Raw genomic sequence first — 25,023 nt, forward strand, 5'->3', positions numbered from 1 at the left:
TCAATGTCAAAACAGAATTTATTTTAAATAATAAAAATAAATACACGAGTTACGATGGATGACATAATATTATTTACAATTAGTTCATTTGTATGGGTGATGAAAAACGATAGCTAAAACCACCGGTAGAGGATGTGTTACAGTAAAAACCAGAAGTCTGGTAAATCCTAGGTTTTAGTGGTAAAAATTAGCCTTTACCAAAGTGGCTTGGTAAGAGTCAGAAGTAAGCTATTTTATGATTTCATTTCGACATTTTACCAAGTCTAGTATTTACCAATCCTCTTCGTTAAATCTTCGATTTTACTCGCAAAACATAGGATTTACGAGAGGAGTCCAGTAAATAATGAGTTTTGCCAGTAAAACCTAGCTTTTACCAAAGCTGCTTGGTAAAAGTCGGAAGTCAGCTATAATATTATTTAATTCCTGTCTTTTATCTAGCCTTTGCGTTAAAGCCTAGTAGTTACCAAGCCACTTTGATAAATCCTAGGTTTGTTCATAAAACATAGGATTTACTAGACTTCGGGCATTTACAGTAACAAATACACAGATGAGAAGTGTTCAATGACTTCCGGTGGGACACCAACATGAATTTAAAACCAATATTTGTCCCATTGTTTAATAGTTCAGTATGAAATATTATTCCCTTAATGTTATTTTTAGAATCATTTTCTGTATCGAGTCATTTTTAAGTGCGTGTAATAAAACATCCACGTTTTGATGAAATTTGATGTTAACTTGTTGAATCGAAGCAGCCAGCATTTAAGATCCTATCCCACTTGTCAACAGATGGCGTTGCAGGAGATTCCATCAGCCGAACAAATACATTCTGAGCAGGGTTCGTTAAGAGCTGCAACTTTGTCGTTGATTTTGTAGTATTTTCCATAAACATTGCATCCTGAAATTAAACGTTAAGTCTTAAAAAAATTCTCGTTAAAAATGTAAGAAAATTTTATTTCTATTTTTTTAAAAATTATTAGTGGGCTCCATCCCCATTCGGTAACATTCGTCAACCCCAAAAAATTATTACGAAACCTTATATGAATCTTGTTAAAATATGTCTCAGTGTTTCAATATTAATTTGAAAAAGAAACAGATGCAAGGCAACGGACACAAATAACACAAATAAACAGACGTGATAGCATGGAAACAACCGGAGCTTCTTGTGACCACCAGAGAATAGCATTATTAAAATATCGGTGAGAGTACTTAGCACAGAATACGCTTCGTACAGTGGTACTCGCGACCGGAAGAAGATTTTACTATTAACGCGTGTGGTGCTAAGGTAGAGTCACGTGATTCATTTAACTCCTATATTTCCGACAAGTTAGGTGGCGAAGATTTACCTTCCGTTTATTTTCTGATTTCGCTCCCAGCGAGATAGCTAATTTGGAAAAATGCCTCTTTTATGGACTCCTTTTTGGAAAAGAGGTATAGAAGAAGCTTATATTATACACATGCGAGGAAAAAAAAGAAAAAACATTTTTTCATAATTTTGTAGTGAATTATATTTTACAATTGATGAAAGAAGTCTGATTTGAATATCTTAAAAATTTAATGTATTTCAATTAATTCTCTAAGTAGTTTTTGTACTTCTTTAAAAAAGCTCTAAATGATATAAGGTTTTCCACAAATTTCATTTTCTACCTTAAGACAAAATTTAATAACAAATAATACTTTACAATAATCGTCCGGACACCAAACTGTGCTGGTGTAAGGAGGGAAAGAAAAGACTATATCGGTGTCATATTTAATAAATCTTGTTTAATATTAGAAAATGAAATTTGTGGAAAACCCATATCATCATGAGCACAATTCAAAAACTACTCAGAAAATTGTTTGAAAATTGCTCTTTAAATTTTTAAGAAATTTAAATAAGACTTTATTAGTTGCTAAATGCGATTGACAACGAAATTATAAACAAGATTTTTTAAATGTTTTTTTTTTTTTGCGCATGCCCAATGTAAAAGAACTACTTTAAATAGTTATATCTTGCGCAATTTTTAACTAATTTTTTTCAAGTTTTAAAACAATAATTTGTTTTTAAATAGGTCTAAACATTTTGTTTAATTTCATTGTATATTTTTAAAGTTATCGCAAAAGGAAACACAAGAAATTAGTTTTTTTTATAATGTCCATATCTCCATAAAAATTTGAGCAAGGTTTATGAAACTGTATGTAATTATTGCAAATAACAGCCAAAGTAATTGGTATAAGTTACAAGCTTATTTCTTGATTTTTCTGGCATAGAGTGTTCAAAAATACTTGTTTTCTTTCGCAATTTATTGTCGGTCCGTGAAAGCGTTGAAAGTTTAAAACCTTATTACTGAGTATGAAAATTCGCATGAACTAATTATCTGGCTGGCACTGGACGTTTACGTCCTTCACCTAGGAAGATGCTGGAAGTATTACTCATTTAACGTTACCCAGTGGGTACCTGTGAACCTAAGTCAAGGAGAACATTACCCACGCCACACTGCCACAGATACCCGTTTATAGGGTGGGCCACATTCGCACATCACACAGAGAGAAACATCCATGCCCTGAGCGGGATTCGAACCCGCAGCCATTGGCTTGGCAGTCAGGCACGTTAACCGCTCGACCGTCTGGCCGGCTCTGAAAGTATCTTGTCCATTATTGTATTGTAGAGTAGTGTTAGTGTATCAACTTAGCAGCAATTGTGCCTTAAATAATATTTTAATCTAAACAATTACTATCCAATAAGTATAAAATTAATTTAGAGTTTCCTATTAATTTAAAGTTACTTTCGATCATATCATTCTTACCTGAAACCTTTAGATTTCCACTTAGTTCAGTGGGTAGACTACCAATATCCATACCATCTAGTGTCACTAAATCACCAATTGATGACTCAGTTGGACTGATGGTTGTCGGATGAGCTGGTATCACAGGCAAAACGGTGCTTATATCAGTATCTTTTATTGGAGATAGTTCGACTTTAAAAGGTGGCAATGTGATCAAGTTATCCAGAACTTTACGAACGCCACTAGAATTGTCGTGGATTTCGGAGGACTTATTTCGAGGCAGCTCGTCGCTATCATCAGTTGAAACAGAATTGAAAATTTTATTTTCATCCTCTACTACGATTTCTGCTGTTGTAATAGCCGTTGTCGGACTTTCGGTGGTTGTTGGAATGGGCGTTGTTGTTGGAGGTGTGGTTTCTTCTGTAACTGTTGTTGGCTGTGATGTTGTTGTTATTATTGTAGTTGTTTCAAAAATTGTTGTTGTTTCTGGAGGAAAGGTTGTAGTATCTAATTCGGTTGTTGTTTGAGCTGAAATAATAATTAAACACATTTGACACATATATTTCTAATTCATATATAGTATGAATGGTGTTGTATATAACCACCTACTTAATATATACGCTGTCCTTTAAAAGTTAAAGGTACAACCTGTTTTCTGTGTCCAATTTGAAAATGAATGAATATGAAGACAAGAAATTTGAATGAAATTTGTACTAGACAGTTCTTATATGCGACATATAACTATACATTAATCCAAACGTTAATTATTATAGTAACCCAAAGATTCGTTCTATTTAGGAAGGTTCTTCTATTACTTGCGTCCCACAGTGGACTGATTGTTAAGACACGGTTCCCAGCAGATCACCGAAGCCAAGCCTCACTGGCTACGGTCAGTGTGCGGGTGGGTGACCACTTGGATCAGTCTGCGTAGGGACCGAGGGTGTGCGGTCTTGGTCCTCGTTAAACTGCTCTACTTTAAAATGCTCGACTTCACGTTTAGGTCGTCGGGCTACTGAAACGGGGGTACCATCCCCTCTGCAGAGGATCAGAATTGAGATGGCATGTCTTCGAATCATCCTCAGGGATGTTTCCCAGACCGTCGCCAATAGCCCATTGTAAAGCTCTAGTGCGATGTAAATGTTCTACAATAACAACAACTAATCTTCTCCTACTTGCAACGTATTGGTTGCATCGACTTCCATACAGCCAATTACGCTTTCCGACTCTTAAATGGGGCCATAAGCGAATCAATTCTTGGTTCAGTTGATGTAAAGAGAATGGATGATTCAACATAGCAATTTCTCTGCTAAGGTGATCGTGAATTCAGGTCTGGAGATTGAGGGGATCATTCCATTGATTATAAACCGTTACTTTAAATTTCTCTGCAACAAGCAGAAATCTTTGAAGTGGGGCATTACCATCCATCAGACTTAAGTTATTAAAAATAGTAGCGGCACATGGACGGGTATGTGGATTAAGGATTTCGTTCTGACATTTCTCTACAGTAAGAATCTCCCTAGGAAACACACGCAAGTCAGTGCGACCATTGAAAGTGATTCCTGCCCACCATGAATCCCCCGGCTTTGTAACTGTTCAAGTTAGATAGGCTTTTAGGTGCAACAGGCTTTTTTCCTTCTAAAAGAATGTCCCACCTTAGCTTTTAGAGGAAAGCTTAAGTCCAGAATCCTTGTCAAAAATTATTACCAAAATATGTACATTAAGGGTCGAAAATTAAAAAAGCTCCTAATCGAAATTCGAAATTTTGAAGTTTACATATATATTTTTTTGTTTTTTGGTATTAATTAGACAGGAGAAATTTTTAAGTATGTTAATTCTTATAATTGTAAAATAATTATACATAATCATTATTTTTACTAGTTAAAAAATTGTACATAATTTTGCTTAGAATTTTCTAAAATTTTAAATTTTTGTTATTCAGACGTGTTCTTTGTCTGTTTGAAGGGATAGATGTATCTTAAAAAATCGATATTTTTTAAGTGTCGTGATTTCCATTCTCAGTATATTGTGAAAAACATGCCTTGAGATGAATAATTGTAGTTAATGCAAGATAATTATCAACAATGATAACATAGTGATTATTTTCAAGATGATAATTACCGAATATGGAATATAATATCTTAATAATTATTAAAAAGGCTATCATTGCGAATGTCAAGTCTCAATTCCTCGTCTATATATTGCTATAATTTTATAATTATTCATTGATATTTTAACGCAAAGAGTAGTAAGAATTTTTAAGAAAATGTTCAAATAAATGTTTTTCTTCCACTAACAAAAGTATTGTCAAGTTAAAAATTAGATAAATTACTTATATATAAATAAAAACCATGCTATTGCGTGAAATAATGATATTTTCTGATGATATAGCACGATATTAAAATTCATATATCACCCAGAACTTTCTTACCAATGGTCGTCGGGCTTATTGGTGTTGTTATTTCCTGTTTAGGAAAATTAGTGACTTCGACTTTAATATTAGTGTAAAAGTTTAGTTTCGATTGTAAAAGTAATAGGACTTTAAAAGAAAAAAAATGACATATTATAAAATATTGATTTTCCTAACGATATATCCCGGTATTAAAATTCCGACAGCATCCAGCACTAATTTTCACCAACTGTTGTCGTGCATTATTGGTGTTGGTGGTTCCGTTTTAATATATTTTTTTTAATTGACTGACTTCATCTGTGTAAAAGTGTATTTCGATCAGTGTATTTCTACTGTAAAAATAATATTAATTACTCAAGTATAAAAAACGATAGGTCACAAAATATTAATATTTTTTGGCGATATCAAATTTCTTATATCACCCATCACTATTCCTTACCAATGGTCGTTGTGCTTATTGGCGTCGTCGAGCTTATTGGCGTCGTCGAGCTTATTGGCGTCGTCGTGCTCATTGGTGTCGTCGTGCTTATTGGAGTCGTCGTGCTTATTGGCGTCGTCGTGCTTGATGTTGTCGTTTCCGGTGTTGGAGCATCTGTGACTTTGATTTTATTATCAGTGTAAAAGTTTTCATATATTTGAGGCCTTGTGATGATTTCTACATGTGAATCTGAGTTCTGGTGAACATATTTATTTCCATTGAACGAGAGTTCCGTCTTCAGGGTTCCATCGTAGGGTCTCACAACAGGACCATGTGGCAATGGTTTCCATTTGTCATCTGATTCGTCAATGGTTGGTTTTATTTCTTGGCTAGTTGGTTCTGGAGGACTAGCTGTTATTGGAGGTTCTTCTGGATCCGTTTGTATCCCTAAATGTTTAAATTATCGAATTAATTTCTTTCTTTAAATTAGTTCATAAGATTGTTTGACGTCAGCAAAACACTTGCATTGACATTATGGACCCCTTGCAAAAGCATAGTTTTAAATTTTGAAATATTTAATCGGTTGCTATAATATTTAACAATATAATGAGCTGACTAACAGATATTAAGCAGGTTAACTATTAAAAAAAATTTTTTTTTTTGGTTGGACTTGAGTAAAAAATTTGAAGTGAGGTCTATATTAGACCTGAATTCTCCATGCACTTAGCATTTTATATAAACAAGATAGAAAAGTAAATTTTTGAATGAAATAAATTTTCTTAAAAATAATTGTTTTCGATTTTAATAATATTTTTAATAAAAAAATATATACACTGAGCTTATTTAATATTTTTATAATTTATTTTGAATGAAAATTGAGCTTATTAAGCATTTATAATTAATTATCAAAAAAAATCTAAAACATTAAGTTTATTTAAGCTTTTTATAATAAATTTTTAATACAAATTAAATATGATTTGAGTTTACTTAAGCTGCTTGTTTCGATCTGTTTTCGTAAAAAAAGTTTTCTAGTAAGCAACAGTAAGTACAGCGTTAAAAAAAGTTAAGTCTAAACTTTAGCAGATATGTACGAAAAACTATTAATCGAATATTGGAAATAAAAATACCACAAGTAACTCTAGGACAACAGTAGCCTGGAAGATACTCGAGGACGCATGATGGTCCTGGAGGTGCTGGACATTGTTGTACTTGGCAAAGTGGGTGACCATAGAAGCATCTACACATTTCACAGGGATTGCTTTTGACAATTATTTCTCCACTGTTATAATACCTCCCATCAACAAAACAGACATCTGAAAAATGAAAAATATCAGGACCTAAATTATGCACTTTTTCAAAAATTTCAAAAATTAGTTAAAAATTTTTTTTTACATATCCGCAGAAGTCATGACCATATCAGCTATAAAAAATTGAGATTTGTAAATAAAATCATCTTTAAAATCACATTTATTTATCAGTCTCGAACATCAAGTTTATTTTTATAATCCTGTCTATTAAAATTTAACAGCATTAAGATAATTATATCAATTTCAACCACCATATCTATTTGACCGTGGAGACATGGTTTCCAGTAGAACACCGAAGTCGAGCATCACTGGCTGCGGTCAGTAAGCGGGTGGATGACCACTTTGATTAGCTTGCGTAAGGATCGAGGGTGCGAGGTATCGGTCTTCGCTAAATTGTTCTACCGTAAAGTGCTCAACTTCGCACGGAGGTCGTCGGGCTACCAAAGCAGGGGAGCCATTCCCTCTGCAGAGGATTAAAATTGCGATGGCATGTTTTCGGATCATCCTCGGGGATGTTTCCCTGACCGCCCATTGGGCAACTCTAGTGCTGTGTAAATAAAGTACCGACCTATCCAATTTCTCTGGAACTATTCAACAAATTTCTTTCAAATTTCCTATTTTGCCATGTAAAATTAGATACTTTAAAATAATGTAAAAAAATTTTTCGACTATTAATAACAAAATGATGAAAAATAATAAATATTGATTCAAACTTATTTTTTGCATTGAATTATTTTTGGATAAGCGAATTTTATAATTGTGTGGAAAAATTTTTCAAATCATTTAAAAAGTTCTCGAGATGTGGAGAAATACACAATAAGTAAAATTAATATCAAGGGGTCCAACTTTTTGACTACTCTCCTGAACAAACTATTAGAACCATATTTCCCAGATAGCGGCTACCCCCTGGGGACCTTTGGGAGTCAAAAATCCGAATCCGACGAAAAAAGGGTATGTTTATGTAGAGGAAATACGTTTTTGAGTTAGATTTCGAAACTTGAAATATCGTCTACATTAATTAATCAGCATATCTGAGGTCACCCCCTTAAACCATTAAGATGGAATCCTAGAACGTCAAGATCCAATCATTAGATCAAAAGTTATACAAGGTGGACCGTTTTTTTGGCGCACTGTACAGTGTACAAAAAAAACAATGTATTGCACAGTATAACTTTTGATCTAATGATCGGATTTTCACGTACTAAAACATAATCGAAATGGTTCGGAATGTAGTGTGAACTCAAATATGCTAATTAGTTAGTGCAAGCGATATTTTAAGTTACGACATCAAACTGTGCTTCATCTGAATAAACACACTTTTTGTCAAAGGATTATGATTTTTTACCTCAAAATATAAAGAGTGGAGCCCCAATCTGGGAAACATGGTCCCAATAGTTTAGTCAAGAGAGTGGCCGAAAGCTCAGACTCCTTGATGCTAATTTTACTTCTAACTAATTATCATATTTGAAGATTTAATTCTTAGCAACACAAGATTAAGATTTAGGTACTGCAGACAAATGTCCTGATTTTAATTTTGAGAATATTTGGCGTGGTATAACTCGTCTGTCGCATCCATGCGATACTCGGCAAATGTCTAGTCAAACGAATACTGTACTTGAAAGCAAATTCAGTTATAAAATCAACTTCGGTTAATTCAAGTTCCCCTAATGAAAGAGGTTTGGAAAATTAAGGTTTCACTGTACCTGAGATTTCTTTGGAATCTTCTTCGCTTTGTGGTGGCTCTGAGGACTTCATGGGAGGAAGTGTTGAGGTTTTTATTTTTTCTTCCTCGAATCTTTGATTGGATTTACTACTGTAATCAGAGAACCGATTATCGATGTATCCTGACCCTGGAATTTTATGGTCATCTTNCCTGGGGACCTTTGGGAGTCAAAAATCCGAATCCGACGAAAAAAGGGTATGTTTATGTAGAGGAAATACGTTTTTGAGTTAGATTTCGAAACTTGAAATATCGTCTACATTAATTAATCAGCATATCTGAGGTCACCCCCTTAAACCATTAAGATGGAGTCCTAGAACGTCAAGATTCAATCATTAGATCAAAAGTTATACAAGGTGGTCCGTTTTTTGGGACACTGTACAAAAAAAAAAAAAACAATGTATTACACAGTATAGCTTTTGGTCTAATGATTAGATTTTCACGTGCTAAAACTTGATCGAAATGGTTCAAGGGGGTGACCTCAAATATGCTAATTAGTTAGTGCAAGCGATATTTTAAGTTACAAAATCAGACATCAAAATGTGCTTTATCTGATTAAACACATTTTTTGTCAAAGGATTATGATTTTTTACCTCAAAATATGAAGAAGGGAGCAAATCCACTATCTGGGAAACATGGTCCTAATAGTTTAGTCAAGAGAGTGGCAGAAAGCTTAGACTCCTAGATGCTAATTTTGCTTCTTGCTTCTTTTACTTATTTTTTCATCATTTCTCGAGAATTTTTTTAACGAGTTGAAAACTTTCACTCCAAGAATCTTAGTTTTTTCGAAAAAATGTAGGTTCATTCAGAGAAAGTACGTTTTTTGTCTGATTTCGTAACTTGAAACATGGTCTGCACTAACTAATTATCATATCTGAAGATTTGATTCTTAACAGCGCAAGATTACGATTTAGGTACTGCCGACAAAAGCCCTGATTTTAATTTTGAGAATATTTAGCGTGTTGTAACTCGTCTTTAGCATCCTTGCGATACTCGGCAAATGTCTAGTTAAACGAATACTGTATTTGAAAGAAAATTCAGTTTTAAAATCGACTTCGGTTATTTCAAGTTCCCGTAATGAAAGAGGTTAGGAAAATTAAGGTTTCACTGTACCTGAGATTTCTTTGGAATCTTCTTCGTTTTGTGGTGACTCTGAGGACTTCATGGGAGGAAGTGTTGAGGTTTTTATCTTTTCTTCCTCGAATCTTTGATTGGATTTACTACTATAATCAGAGAACCGATTATCGATGTATCCTGACCCTGGAATTTTATGGTCATCTTGATTGGATTTACTACCATGGTCAGCGAACCTATTATCGATGTATCCTGACCCTGGAATTTTATGGTCATCTTGATTGGATTTACTACCATAGTCAGAGAACCGATTATCGATGTATCTTGACCCTGGAATTTTATGGTCATCTTGATTGGATTTACTACCATAGTCAGAGAACCGATTATCGATGTATCCTGACCCTAGAATTTTATGGTCATCTTCTGCCCTAAAGAGTTTTGCTTCAAAATCAGTTCTTGGCTTTTCCGTGAGTCTGTGCTTATTGGTCACATATCCAGAGAAAGATTTGGTCGTGTAGAAATCTGGAGGAGTAGTTGTTAGAGGTGGCAGATAATAAGTGGATTTAGGTCTTGGTGTAGTTGTATGTTCATTCTGTTTAGTTGTTTCAGTTTTGTACTTTTCGGGCAGCGTTGAGATCTCTTGTATGCTTTCAGTTTTTTCATTTTTCTGAACTCTTTCTGCTGGTTTAGTTTCTTCAGTAATCGGAGAAATGGTTGTTGTTTCTTCGCGAATTGTGCTTGTTACGATGTTTGGTGAAACGGTTTTTTCAGTTGTAATTTGTGTTTTTTGAGTAACTGGATTCATGGGATCAGTTTGCAAAGCACTTCCTTCAGTATCTTGTTTTGTACCATAGTTATTAAAAACTTTCTTTTGTTTTTGGTTTTCTTGGTTTTCTTCGTACAAATAATCTTCATAATCATTAGACCATTCGTAACCATCTCCCTCATTGGAATGATGTGATTTATAATTGGGATTTTTAACGTGAGGATCTCTGTAGAAACCTTCTTCGTGTCTATTTCTCACAGGTACCGGGTAAGGTGGAAAGTTATCAGCTGAAATTGGATATGATTGGAATTTGCCTGGTGGAATTGGTTGATTCGGGAATTTGCCTGGTGGAATTGGTTGATTCGGGAGTTTACCTGCTGGACTTTGCTGATTTGGCATTTTACCAGGTGGAACCGGTAGAGTCGGAAATTTGCCGGGTGGTCGTCTATATGTGTTAGTTGGCCGGTGGTTAGATATTTCTACAAAGCTATCTTCTAGTGTGGGTGTTGTTTGGGGTCTCGACCGAATAGGGGGTCGGAATCTGATAGAAGTCTTTTTGTGGTTATTTATAATAACTGGAAGCTCGGGTTCATAAATATAAGTAGGTTGCTTTCTGTTTGTCAGTGGCCCATGATTTGAAAAAATTATTTCTGGAGCATTGAAATTAAGAACAGGAGAAACGGGATTTGTTGGCGGCAGAGTCTGTCCTGTTGTGGCTGAATCACCATTGCTTCCATCAGTTGCATGTATGAGTTTTGGTGCTGCTGGTGCAATCGGAGGTTCGGTATCTTCTTTTTGAGCATAATCTGTGGTTGAGTTTTCGTGTTGGGAAAAATTGGGTGAATTAGTTATTTCCGTTGATGAAGATTTCTGCGACTGACTTAAGGTTCTCAAAATTTCTGCTAGATCTTCTGGTATTGTGTAAGATGGTTTTGATGCCGTTGTCATAAAATGTGGGTTTCCAGGTCTATGTCTTCGATGAGATGACACTTTGTGATTTGATTGAGAAGTTTTTATGGTTGGCCGAGTTGCTTGTATGTTTTTATGGCCCGAAAGTGTGTGGTGTGAGTGTTTCGTTGTAATAATTTCGTCAGGTATGGTTGGCCTATTTTTCAGGTTTAGTTCAGTTGTTATTGGCCTGGTAAAATCTTGCTCTGTTTTATAGGTTTGCGTAAAGCTGGGACGAGGTCTGTGCTTCTGCTTAAATTCTGGAAAGCGTTTTTGGTTTTCAGGTATTTTAGTAGTCTTATCGGAATTTGTACTAAACACTGTATACTTGTTCGGTTTTGTATAGCGATCTACTTCTGTTATCGTTAAAGGCTTTGACACATCATATTTACTAGTTTTATCCGTGTATCTGACATCATGCAATTCTTCTGTATTTAGTGGTTGATGTGAAGTACTTGTAGGGTGATTTTTCAACTGTGGATTCTTGTTTTTAAATGTCAGCTTATTTTTTGTATCAAAGTATTGAGTGCTATCCTGTAATTTTTCAATTGTTTCCGTTTCACCAAATGCAGTTTCACTCATGTCTGCAATATGCTCAGTTGTATCATAAGCATCTTGAGTTACAGTATCATGAGGATCGTAATAATCATAAGTATAATCTCCATCTTGCTCCTTGTAATCATTATCAGCAACTGTCGTTGTGTCCTGTTTAGTCGTAGTTTTTTCAAGAGGTCTTGTTACTTCTTCTGAATTGAAATTTGTTGTTGTTCTGATTGGCTTGTTTTTCTTTTTGAATACCAAATTTGGTGGTATTCCAGTTTTAAAAGTCATGGCATTTGATTCACTAGGTGTTTCGGAAGAAATTTTCGACTCCATTCCACCAGGATCTTCTTCCTTATCTGTGCTGAGCACAAGTACGGCGATATTTTCTTCCGGAATAACGGAAATACTTTCGATACTGGATTCCTCAGATAACTCAACTGTAATTTTTTGCTTTTCAGTACTTTTCTCAACAGAATCGTCTGATGTACTCTTCTCAGACTGAACTGTTTCATGAGCCTTAGTATAATCTTCGAATGCTTCTGTCCCGGAAGTGCCATCGTCTTTTGTTACAGTACTAGAGTGAACTGTGACATCGTAGTCGTCTGTGCTGTGTGAGACAGGTATTTCATCTCCATTATTGTGATCTACAAAAACAAACGGTGCACTTTACTATTTCAAAATGCATTTAAAATAATTTTTATAAAATATAGGTTCGAAAATAATTTGGTTAACATTCTGAAAAACTGCTTACAAAACATTAACTATTGGAAGAAGGTAATGGAAACTGGTTTAGTGTGTTCAGGAAATGCTAAAATGCAAAGTTAAAATTATTTTAGAGTGTTTACGGCCAACAGACGGCGTTGTGTATGTTGAAGGCTAAACCTAAGGAAACGATTACATTATAACAGCGTACAACACTAGCTTACAGCAAAAATTTAGAGAATCCTTGTAACAAATGATTTAAAAATATTCATGTTAAGGGTTGCTAATAATTATTTAAGTGAGGAGAAAATAATAATTCTAAGCAACTATCTCTTAAAGGAAGAGTTGGGAAGAGCGATGGAATAATTAAAATCAAAGGATTGTATACATGCGAAAGGAATCATACATATTATAACTTTTTATACGTTTATAAAACTGGTATATGGATATCATTTTCAATCAAACCTATTGCATCAAAGTTAAAGTTATTAACAAATAGAGACCCAGATTAAAAATGGTAAAATAGTTTAACATAGAGTTTTAAAATTGGAGGTAAGTGTACTTACCACGGTCTTATATGTGGTTGACAAATTTCTATTTTGCGTTTGTTTACATTGGGAAATAATATAAAGAGAAAAACGTATATGTATTTAAAAGTTGTCCTTAGAATGTAAATCTGGCTATTATCAAAGCTAAAAAGAATGGTGGGAAAAAAACCAAGTCACAGCGCTTATTGCTACTTTACGAACGGTCATTAAAGATCATCCTGGTTTTCATAAAATGTTTTAATTAAAAAAAAAATTTTTGACTCTTAAACACTACTTTTAAGAAAAGCTATTTTGAGTCTTGTTTATATCTGTATCAATAGAGAAAACACTCTCGCAGGTTAAGAAGTTTCCTTACAGTTTTCAAAATCTAACGTTTTTGCAATCTACTTTTAAAAAAAATCATACCACACTTGTATTGAGTTGGACAACAGTGACCATCCGGTACGATGGGGGTGCATCCGGGTACAGTAGGTGAGCATTCAAGTCGTCTGCACACCACTCCTAGCTGAGTACAGTAACATGTTTGACAATGTCCTCTGCTCGGTACTGCAACACCAACGTCAAAGTCGTAACCATCCACATTGCAGGAGGTTACTAACGAAATGCAAGAATTATATTTATGTTAAAAAGTTGTATATTTGATTATATTATATTGTCAACTTTATATAGGACACTATATTTATGGAAATATAAATAGTGTTCCTTAACTATCAGAGTCTTAAAATATCATTTTTGGTACTGCGGCAGATTTACAAGGGAATATGTGTATCCCTTATTGAAGAGAAAATTGTCTTCCTTGTTTTGTATGGATACTTATCAGGCTACCAAAAACTATATTTAAGAAGAAAAAAATGGCAAAGTTTCTTCGGTTTCTGGTTCATTGCGTTGCAAACTAAAGAAGAAACTATTTCCAAAAGTTTTTTCATTCATGCTGGTTGATTCACGTTTATTTTAAATATTGAAATGAAAGATTGATTCAATATTAAAATAATAATTTTCAAATGACTTTTATAATTAAATCTTGACTAGGTATAATAGGCAATGGTATGACTAATGATTTATAGAAAATATCACAAATAATTTTTTAGTGCAATTTCGAATTCTTAAAAGCATCTTTAGCATTAGAGTTTTTTTTTTGCATTATATAACATTGTATACATATCATGTGATATAACGTGTTTTAATTTGAACATTATAACAGTTTATTTAAAATCAGATATTAACGTTTATTTAACACGGCACTTTCTGAATCGTCAACACTAACATTTTATTAGCGTGTTTAATTTCTTTTATTCAATTGAAGATGCTAGTTTTAACTTTAATTAATATTTCATCAGTCGTGTCTCCACATTTCATTCTTTTTTGTAAAGAAAAAAAAGATTAAATGGATAATTGAAACAAGAAGATAAATTTGTTGGTCTATATTTAGCTTTTTATTGATAGAGAAATAATGAAGTTAAATTATTTTTAGTGAATAAGAATAAATAGTAATTTCTGAAGCTATCAGAAAACATTGTGAATTAGAAATGAATATAAATCTATCATAAAAATTAAAAAAAAGTTCAATTTATAAACATTTTTCAATGCTTACATTTGTTGGAGGCTTGTGATTGGCTGTTAATATCTGAGGGATGATGTCCCTTCTTTTCATCAAATAAATCTGCTAGAGATGTGTCTGAAAAAAAAATAAAGAATAAAAGCTTTCCATGGTGTTAAATGATAGTTTAAGTAGTGTTGAGCAGTTAGTTATACGTTAAGTATTTTTTTAGAATGTATTAGAATTTTTATAGAAATAAAAATTTAGCTACGAAGTAATTATTTAGATTTACTTTTGATCCCTTTTAAAATGGCTGTAGAATTTTTATACGCGAATAGTGCTATCGTACCGCATACTGTCATGCCAATTATTGGTGATGGAGCCTGATTTTTTCGAGCATTAGAATATATATTATACGATACTCAAGTTATGATTCGAGAGGTGCGTGAGGAAGTAGTTCAGCACGTGATGGAGCATTGGGATGAGTTTTTCACTTCTTTAATACTTCTTCCGATTACCATGCTGAACTGTCTCAAATTCCAAATAGTGGTTTGCTTGATTTGATGACTGACGGACAGATTTTAAATTATTACTGAAATTGATGAATAACGAGGACATATCTTGAAAATAGTTAAAATAGAAATCAAAGTACTTCCTAGCTGGCTACAGCTTATACAGCCTTAATTGCTTTAAGTATATTATTGCTTCAATTACGAGGAATTTCAAGGTCCAAAGTTGAAATCAGTTATTTTATAACAGATTATTTTGTAACAGATAAGTATTCGTATCGTGTCAGATGTAACAGTACATTTAAAAAAAGCATTCACAGAGGAAAAAAGAGTAATATGAAACTGAGAAAGCGAGTTTGAAAAGTTGCAGTTTAATAGAGCATTAGCTATAAAATTGCGTTACTTTCTATTAAATGTTCTTCTTGAAGATGTCTACTGTTTCTTTCCTTTTTCTTTAAAGTAAAATTGCTGCAATAACAATTCAAGAATTAATAAAGGTGGTAGATTGCATACCCAAATAACATGTTGAGTAGCCACTTCAGTATTGCACGATACAGCAATATATATTGATGGTATTTGTTACCCCAGTAAAGACGAAATTTTGGTCTGAGATATATTTGTTCACCATAAATTCAGTAGCTAAGAGATACAGTTACAGGAAAAAATTTGCGGGCCAAAAGAGGTTACAGAAAACATTACGTACCACACATGTAATGTGAAGGACAGCACGTGTATCCACTTTGGTACTGCGCAATGCAACCATCAATGTGCAGATGGCATTTGGGTCTGACGCACATTTGCTGGCCTCGGATACAGTAACAGTATTCACACTTAGTCGGAGAGAGCACTGCTGTGCCTTCTGTATATCTGTATCCCTTAACTAAGCAGTCAGCTGTAAGAGAAGAATTGCATCTAAGGATAAATAAACTAAGGGCATTAATGCAATATAAAATTAATTTNAATCACAGTAAAATTTGTGTGCTTTCTCTCAAACTTGGACTTTTATGCTCCAGGCAGATGACGTAAGCCGAGTGCAGCGCCACTAATTTGCATATTGCAATTTTACTCAGCTACTCTTAGTGGACAACATATGCAAATTTTGCACGGTTTGGCTTACTTTTGAAAGAGTTATCGCGATTTTTGTGAATTTTCCTTAATTTATGATAACCAGTGTATATAATACGATACTCAAGTTATGATCGAGAGGTGCGTGAGGAAGTAGTTCAGCACGTGATGGAGCATTCGGATGAGTTTTTCACTTCTTTAGTACTTCTACCGATTACCATGCTGAACTGTCTAAAATTCCAAATAGTGGTTTGCGTGGTTTTATGACTGACTGACAGATTTTGAATTATTACTAAAATTGAATACATAGAGAATAACGTGGATATATCTTGAAAATAGTTAAAATAGAAATCAAAGTACTTCCTCTCTGGCAAAAGCTTATGCAGCCTTAATTGCTTTAAGTATATTATTGCTTCAATTAAGAGGAATTTCAAGGTCCAAAGTTAAAATCAGTTATTTTGTAGTAGATGTTTATAACAGATAAGAATTCGTGTCGTATCAGATGTAACAGTACATTTAAAAAAAGCAATTACAGAGGGAAAAAAGAGTAATATGAAACTGAGGAAACGAGTTTGAAAAGTTGTAGTTTAATAGAGCATTAGCCTTAAAATTGTGTTACTTTTTATTAAATGTTTTTTTTAAAAGATGTCTACTGTTTCTTACCTTTTTCTTTAAAATTAAATTGCTACAATAACAATGAAAGGGGGGCCGGGATAGCCTGGTTGGTAGGGCACTGGGCCCATGTCTAATAGGTCGTGGGTTCGATCCTCGCCGGCCGAAGACTGCCGGTGTAGTAAATGGTGACTGATGCACATTAAATCTGTCGAGTCTCAAAGTCCTCCATGTTTCCATAACAATTCATACCTCTGGGGGTACTGATCCAGGAGTATCCTTGTCTGCTGGATTGGTTCAAAATTACGAGGCTACGGAGTTAAACATCAGTAGTCGTAAACCCAAGATTGGGTCGGTTGTTTAACGATGGTGATGAAGCAAAAGAACAATGAAAGAGTCAAGAATTAATAAAGGTGGCAGATTGCATACCAAAATAGCATGTTGTGTAGCCATTTTAGTATTGCCCGATACAGCAATATATATTGATGGTATTTGTTACCCCAGTAAAGACGACTTTTTGGTCTGAGATATATTTGTTCACCATGAATTCAGTAACAAAGAGATATAGTAATAGGAAGAAATTTTCGGTTCAAAAGAGGTTACAGAAAACATTACGTACCACACATGTAATGTGAAGGACAGCACGTGTATCCACTTTGGTACTGCGCAATGCAACCATCAATGTGCAGATGGCATTTGGGTCTGACGCACATTTGCTGGCCTCGGATACAGTAACAGTATTCACACTTAGTCGGCGAGAGCACTGCTGTGCCTTCTGTATATCTGTATCCCTTAACTAAGCAGTCAGCTGTAAGAGAAGAATTCAATCTAAGGATAAATAAACTAAGGGCATTAATGCTATATAAAATTAATTTCCTTATAAGTTATATCAGCTTTGAACTATTAAATAGGAAGAGGCGAAGTATTCAGAGAAGAATTGTTATCATTTTGCAACAAAGCAAGCTTAAGTTGCTTAAGGATGCTATCAATGTCATTTGCTTTCATTGCCATTCATGTCATTCATTGTCGTTCATTCCGTAACTAGATTAAGTCCAGAAGACCGTTCACCTACACAAAGTCATGAACCAGTACAGGCTTTTCAAAGAGATCACTCGTCTCCAGCTCTAAACAGGAGAGCAAATGGTCTGAACTAGATTGGTGTGAATTATAGTTGGGGAACACAGGAAACTCCTTTTGTTCTAGCACTTATAACGTTTTTCCTCAAGTAGAAAGTCAAGTTTTTAAAAAAAATATTTTTAAGTGAAATTTTTTTGCTTAAAAACTATACTCTACAGAAAATATCTCAATATTAGATTAAGTTACCAGTTTATGAATTTTAACCGTGTTGTGTTGTTTCAAATTCTACTTGATCCTATCCGTAGCTAGATCAAGTTCAGAAGAACGTTCACCTACACAAGGTCATGAATCAGTACAGGCTTTTCAAAGAGATCACTCTTCTCCAGTTCTAAACAGGAGAGCAAATGATTTGGACTAGATTGGCGTGAATTATACTTGGGGAACACAGGAAACTCCTTTTGTCCTTGCAATTATAAAAGTTTTTTATCACTTATAAAAGTGTAATTTTCTATCGTCCTTTAGCTCTAGGGAGCTCCAGGATGTTTTTATTGGTATCAGTCATGAGCAGGTGGAATCCTCCATAACATAATTTTAAAATTTTTAACAGTGATAAAAATTTATTTACAGGTTTAATTACAGCTGATACAAAAAAGATGCATGTTCCAAGTTGCACTACCTTTCAATATAGTCACCAGTATAGTGTATAACACGTTGTCAGGAATATGAGAATGGTTGGATACTTTTAGTAACGCTCGTTTTGTTGTTAGTTCTAATGGAGTTATATCTACAGTTAGAACAATTCAAAAGCGCATGCCACAAATGTCAACTTGTTTGACAAAAAAGACATTTATTTTTTTATAAGTTTACTCTTCAAAATTCACTGCAGAGTAAAATGTTGATATGAGTGTCCATAAAATGTGACTTTAAAAAAAATTGTGATATGAGTGTTCACAGAATGTGCCTTATAAAAAATGATATGAATGTTCACAGAATGTGACTTATAAGAAATAGTGATATGAGTGTTCACAGAATGTGACTTATAAAAAATAATAATACGAATGTTCACAGAATGTGACTTATAAAAATAGTGATATGAGTGTTCACAGAATGTGACTTATAAAAAATAGTGATATGAGTGTTCACAAAATGTGACTTTTAAAAAATGGCGATAAGATTGCTCCCAAAGTACGAGCCTTGAAAAAAGGTTATTTCATTGTTCACGAAATATGACTTTTAAAAAATGGTGATATGAGTCTTCAGAAGTTGCGACTTTTCCAAAATGGTGACAGGATTGAAATTTAAAATAATGATGACATAGAGAGGCATTTTAAAAATACACACATAGTGTGGCACACTGGTAAATTTCGAGTACTGGTGACAGCTGTGAATTATAAGAAAATATTGGTGCAGTGGTGAATTTTTAAAAAAAAGAAAACAATAGGGAATTTAACTAATTGTTTACTTACAATTCGAAGAGTTATTTCTGTTTGAAGGCGAATCAAAATCAGAATGCTCTTCTTGGATGTAATGAGATTGTTCTTCGGGATCCACTCTCCTGTTCTTGGATATGCTCTTCAAGAAAGCGGTGAACGTTGGCGAACTTTCCTGACTCGTCAGTTTCATAGAAGCTGGTTTATTCACTGAAGTTGTTGTTAATCTTTCTGTTCTTGAATCAAAGCTAGGTAGTCCAAAGATGTCACCACCTTCGTTCCTAAGTCGGAATTTGTGAAATGGTTCCACCGTTTTTTCTGTTTGGTAGTAATTCGAGCTGATTGGATCTAAAATTTTTCAATTTCAATTTAATAAATAAACTCTGCTTGTAAAAATAGCTATAATTTTCATACTTCTTTTCATTCTTTTGTATAAATTTAGGTCAAAATAATTGACAAATATTATACTTAGCATTTTAATAATTAGTGGCTATAAAATACAGCAAGAAACATCGGTGTCTTTCTCTGCGCTAAAGGTAAAATCTTCCAAACGTGACTCACTTCCAAACAATAATTTTTCAAGTTTGCATTTATTTAGATCTAAGAAAAACAATCATTCATAACTAAAATTTCTTTAATTTACAGAATAAATTATTGATAAATTTTCGAATAAGAATTTAAAAAAATTTAACTGCATTTTTCGGATTTTAGTAGAAATATAACTCATATAATCTAACAGATTTTTTAGTTACTATTAAACTGTTTTCCATATTTAAAAAATACAGAAATATATTTTTGCTTGCAATTAGAGAGTCAGAAAAGAAATATATAAAAAAGACAATATAAGCCTGTCAGCCTTATAAGGTTAATAAATATGAAAAAATATTGAGAGAAATTAAGCACAATTATTTTAAAAACTTGACGAACCTAAGATTAAAAAAAGTGTGAAATAAAATAATTAAAAAAAATTAAAAAATAGCAAGTTTTCTATGCAAATAAGTAAGAAAAATAAATATTGAGAGTAACTTATAAGAATTGAGGTGCTTTAGTCTCATTTAATATTAAAGAAAGGTTAAATGAATAAATAACAGTTGATTTTGAAGTAATTTTTTTTCAAAAAATGATACTCATTTTATACTAAAATTGGAATACAGGATAAGAACTCAAGCTTTTTAGTATTTTTGATAATTAAAAATGGTTAAGGAAACATAAATATTTCAAAATATAAGCCGGCAGATCTCGAAAAATTTATTACTGACTTTATAAACTTACATAAAATATCAAAATTAATACTAAGTTTAAGAAGTACTTTTCCGTCCTTTTTTTTCTCCATTTGTTAACCTTCGGCATGGTATGATATTATTCTACCTTTTATAATTACTTATTTATTTCCTGTGACTTTATTATAACCTATTGCATAAAGCATACTAAAAGTAATCTAATTCTCAATACATAAATTTATATTACTGTTTTAAAATTAATTTTTCACACGATAAGGCATAAATATGAGAATTCTGTTTACTTTGTTGCAGATTGTGCGTGATAGTTACGCCAATGCCGACTATAACCATGATTCATACAGATATTTTGAAAATTTATAAGTTAAAAAAAATCTATAAATACCGGGGCAATCAAGCGTTGGGCAACATTCTCCAGTCTTGCGGACAGTCCTGCATCCGGGTGGTGCCACCACTGTGTTGCATGTGCGAAGATAACACAGTAATATACCTTTATTGCAAGTGCAATTTAAGCAAGGCTCTGAACTCGCTACATTTTTTCCATCTTCAACTGCTATCCCGTTGAATGTGCAACCTGATGAAATATTATAGCATTAACACGTTGAATGCCATGGGGATCACCGGTGACCGACACTGATCGTAGCGCTACGGGGGCCACCGGTGACCGGCGAAGTCAAGATTATTAGAAACACATAATTCCAGTAAATTTTTAATTTTCTTATATTATTATCGTTACTAAAATGGTTTGAAGAGATTAATGCAATATAGAACACACAAAAATAGTTTTCTTCATATGCACAGAGATACCAACTTGCTCCGGACAGTGAATAAATATTTTCAAGTGGTAGTTTATTAATTGTGATTCTTGGTTTAATAAATTCAATTTAGTAGATTTTTATCCACCATTATTTCTAAACAATTCGTAGGCTTATATAATTCACCACTTTTTTCAGATATGTCATGCTAAACCTTTAAAAAAACTAGCAAAATCTGTCCAATATTTGCAAATTTAGTTTGTAGTTATTTACCGTTTGGCCAGACGGGCAAGCCACGTAAAATTAGTGTGGCATTCAACGTGTTAATCTTTTCTAACTCGAATTCGGCTGATGCGGGGAAACTACATAAAAGGTATACCTTTTATAAATATTTAATAAAAACTTGAATTAAAATAGTTTTATAATATAATTGACAAATAAACAAATCTTATTAAAATCCCAAATTGTTCTAGAGAAATCGAATTTTAAATACATGCCTACCTGGAAAGTTTTACTCCTTCGAAGAGTGGATTTTCCAAGTAGTAGTTAAACAATTATCGAAAAACAATCTTACTCAAAAACATATTTATATTTTGACCAGGTAGAAATTCGCTATCGTGAAGATTATTATGATTTTATATATTTGTTGTAATATTTTATATATAGTGGTGTTTAAACTCATTTATAATTATTACTATAATTTAAAAAGTTTAATGGAATAACGTGAGTTTCGTTACCACTTTAAATATTAAAATAAAAGGGTGTGCAGCTATTTATGACATTTTTGAAACAAAAGTTGTCAAAGTGTATCGTTTTTTTTATTACTTTTTTTGTGCACTGTATTTTTTTTAATATTTGGCACCTTTTCCTTGATGTATTTGGGTTCTAGGAGCATAATTATTTCTTCTTAAATCAAAATCAATCTTCGCATATCAAAAGCAATCTTCGTATATCAAAATCAATTTTCTTAAATCAATCTTTCTTCATTCAATCAAAAGATGTTCAATTTTTATTTCTCGCAGTTATATTTAAAATTCAACTTCGCATTTTTCCATAAATAAAAAAAAAAGAGCAAATTATTTATACATTGTAGATTACATGCATATAAAAAATGTTTTGAGTTGTATTTTGAAGTTATTCATATTTTGCTGTTAAGAATGTTAAGAATTTATTTTAGAATTACTTTTTAAAAATAGATGAAACTCAAAAAGCAAATAAGTCTATCCGTCTTAAAAGGTGATTCACTTTAGTTGAAGTTTTGATGAATACCTTTTCTCACTTCATGTCAAAAATCAATAAAGAAGTGCAAAAAAAGAAAAGGAAAAAAAAAACTTAAAATTTCTCTTTCTTTGAGTTTTTTCTCGCCTTTTGAAAAGAAAGGATTTATTGTGACAAAGGTAAACGATGCCTGACTTTTTATGGACCTTAATATCTAGGTTTGTGCCTGGATGTATTCAATAGCTGAAATCCGCATTGCTGAATTCTTCATTAATTGTTTACTTACAATTCGAAGAGTTATTTCTGTTTGAAGGCNCCATAACTTGTTCAAGAATAGTGGTGATCAAAATCATTTAAAAATTAAGTTTATAAAAGAAAAAATAGTATATAGCTATTACTACTTTAAATATGAAAATAAAATCTCTCGGGAAAACCGGAAGGGTTGGCAGATATTTTTATGACATTTTTGAAACAAAAGTTGTTCAAGTGTTTCGTTTTTTTTAAAAATTATATTTCTTTTTTTTGTGCGCTGTATTTTTTTTAACATTTGCCACCTTTTCCGAGATGTATTTGGGTTCCAGGAGCATTAATTATTTCTTCTTAAATCAAAATTAATCTTCGTATATCAAAATCAATCTTCTTAAATCAATCTTTCTTCATTCAATCAAAAGTTGTTCAATTTTTATTTCTCGTAGTTATATTTAAGATTCAACTTATTCAAGATTCATTCATATTTTGCTGTTAAGAATGTTAAGAATTTATTTTAGAATTACCTTTTAAAAATAGATGAAACTCAAAAGGTAAATAAGTCAATCCGTTTTAAAAGGTGATTCACTTTAGTTGAAGTTTTGATGAATACCTTTTCTCACTTGATATCAAAAATCAATAAAGAAGTGCAAAAAAAGAAAAGGAAAAAAAAAACTTAAAATTTCTCTTTCTTTGAGTTTTTTCTCGCCTTTTGAAAAGAAAGGATTTATTGTGACAAAGGTAAACGATGCCTGACTTTTTATGGACCTTAATATCTAGGTTTGTGCCTGGATGTATTCAATAGCTGAAATCCGCATTGCTGAATTCTTCTGAATCACGCATAACTGATTCACTGCATCGATTATGAAAAGAAATAGCTGCAATGAATAGTCACTAAAAACAACCAATGAACAGACTATTATTGCTATTTTGAAACTAAATTCGAATTGCTTGTGATTAAAAAAGCGAAAGCGAAACTATAAACGTGACAGTCTCAAAGCATATGAAATAGTATGTGGTATCATTTTGTGGAATAATATTAAAAAATATAAAAATTAAAGTTCCTTCCTAAAGTTCCTTCCTAAAGTCCTTTTTTATTTTGCTAAGGAATGTTTCTCTGTTATTTTCTTTTATTATTAGTATGATGAGGCCATTCTGCTCCACTGATTGTACCAACCGTAAGCAAAGAGTTAATGTATATAAGGTTTTTTCTCCCACTGCGCAGTTTGATTGCCCAAACGTTATGACATTTTTCTTATTTTTCTCTATGCGCAGTTTATGTTTATTACTTCGGACAACCAAATTAATCCATGCAAAGGCCTCTTTTCATAGAGGAGATGTTGATGGAGCACTCGCGCTCCCAATGAAATGATCTAATTTTTTAACCCAACGATGGCTGAACTATACGTATTCTGTTTATGGTTCGCATCGACCATTGTTCTGACAAAAAATATCTTCGGAGGTAGACAGATCATGTGTTAGACTGCACTTGCCGAAGAAGTAACCGTTTTCATGGAGTATCTCTACATGTAGTATGAAAACACGGTTTAGTTTCATCAAAAAAATCTTAAACGAAGGCTAGTTTGTCCCAATACTTGATTCAGGAGTTCACTTGTCAACTGGGTTGGGTTCAAATTACAAGACTTCGGAGTTGAACATTATGTAGAATACGTGATATTAACATGTGGTATTTTCACGTGATATTTCCGGGCTGGAGTGTTAAAAGAACACGCCAAAAAGATTAAAACAATCTATTTCTTATGCACGGAATCATGTTTATTTCTCTATCTATACACCAGATGTCAGTACCAGACTATTTGTAATGTGTTTAGAGATAGCTAGTGTGTTTTAAGGTAAATGTCAGCACTTATCAAACGTGTAAGCTAAAAATTCCCCCAAAAATTATAAATGAATACATATATTGAACGCATACTAGGTTTTATATTATTTTCTTGAATAAACAAATTAGGCACTTTTATGGCCGTTACCTTCAAAATTATGAGACCATTAAGAGGTTAAAGAAATTATAACATTAAGAGATTAGTAAAATGCTATACTTTCTGAACTTTTTATCCTGATATCTTTTGAAGGAAATTTTGCGTAAATTCTCTATTTTTAAGGGGCTTGGGGAAATGTAATAG

The 25,023-nt window shown here is 32.9% G+C and overlaps 1 protein-coding gene across 1 annotated transcript in view; it reads right to left on the reverse strand.

Annotated features, from left to right (window-relative positions):
- Positions 1-25,023, reverse strand: part of LOC107436700 (mucin-2-like) — a 42,487-nt gene continuing 17,464 nt past the window's right edge. The window contains exons 3-12 of the mRNA XM_071179642.1: positions 21,049-21,237; positions 19,462-19,773; positions 17,538-17,726; positions 14,787-14,870; positions 13,601-13,789; positions 9,728-12,589; positions 6,715-6,900; positions 5,609-6,034; positions 2,784-3,290; positions 1-895 (exon numbers count right to left, since the gene is read on the reverse strand). Coding sequence (XP_071035743.1) covers positions 780-895; positions 2,784-3,290; positions 5,609-6,034; positions 6,715-6,900; positions 9,728-12,589; positions 13,601-13,789; positions 14,787-14,870; positions 17,538-17,726; positions 19,462-19,773; positions 21,049-21,237 — 5,060 coding nt within the window. The 3' untranslated portion in view covers positions 1-779. The remainder of the gene's footprint in view (positions 896-2,783; positions 3,291-5,608; positions 6,035-6,714; positions 6,901-9,727; positions 12,590-13,600; positions 13,790-14,786; positions 14,871-17,537; positions 17,727-19,461; positions 19,774-21,048; positions 21,238-25,023) is intronic.

Source organism: Parasteatoda tepidariorum, chromosome 4 (genome assembly GCF_043381705.1).
Source record: "Parasteatoda tepidariorum isolate YZ-2023 chromosome 4, CAS_Ptep_4.0, whole genome shotgun sequence".
Classification (NCBI taxonomy): domain Eukaryota; kingdom Metazoa; phylum Arthropoda; class Arachnida; order Araneae; family Theridiidae; genus Parasteatoda; species Parasteatoda tepidariorum.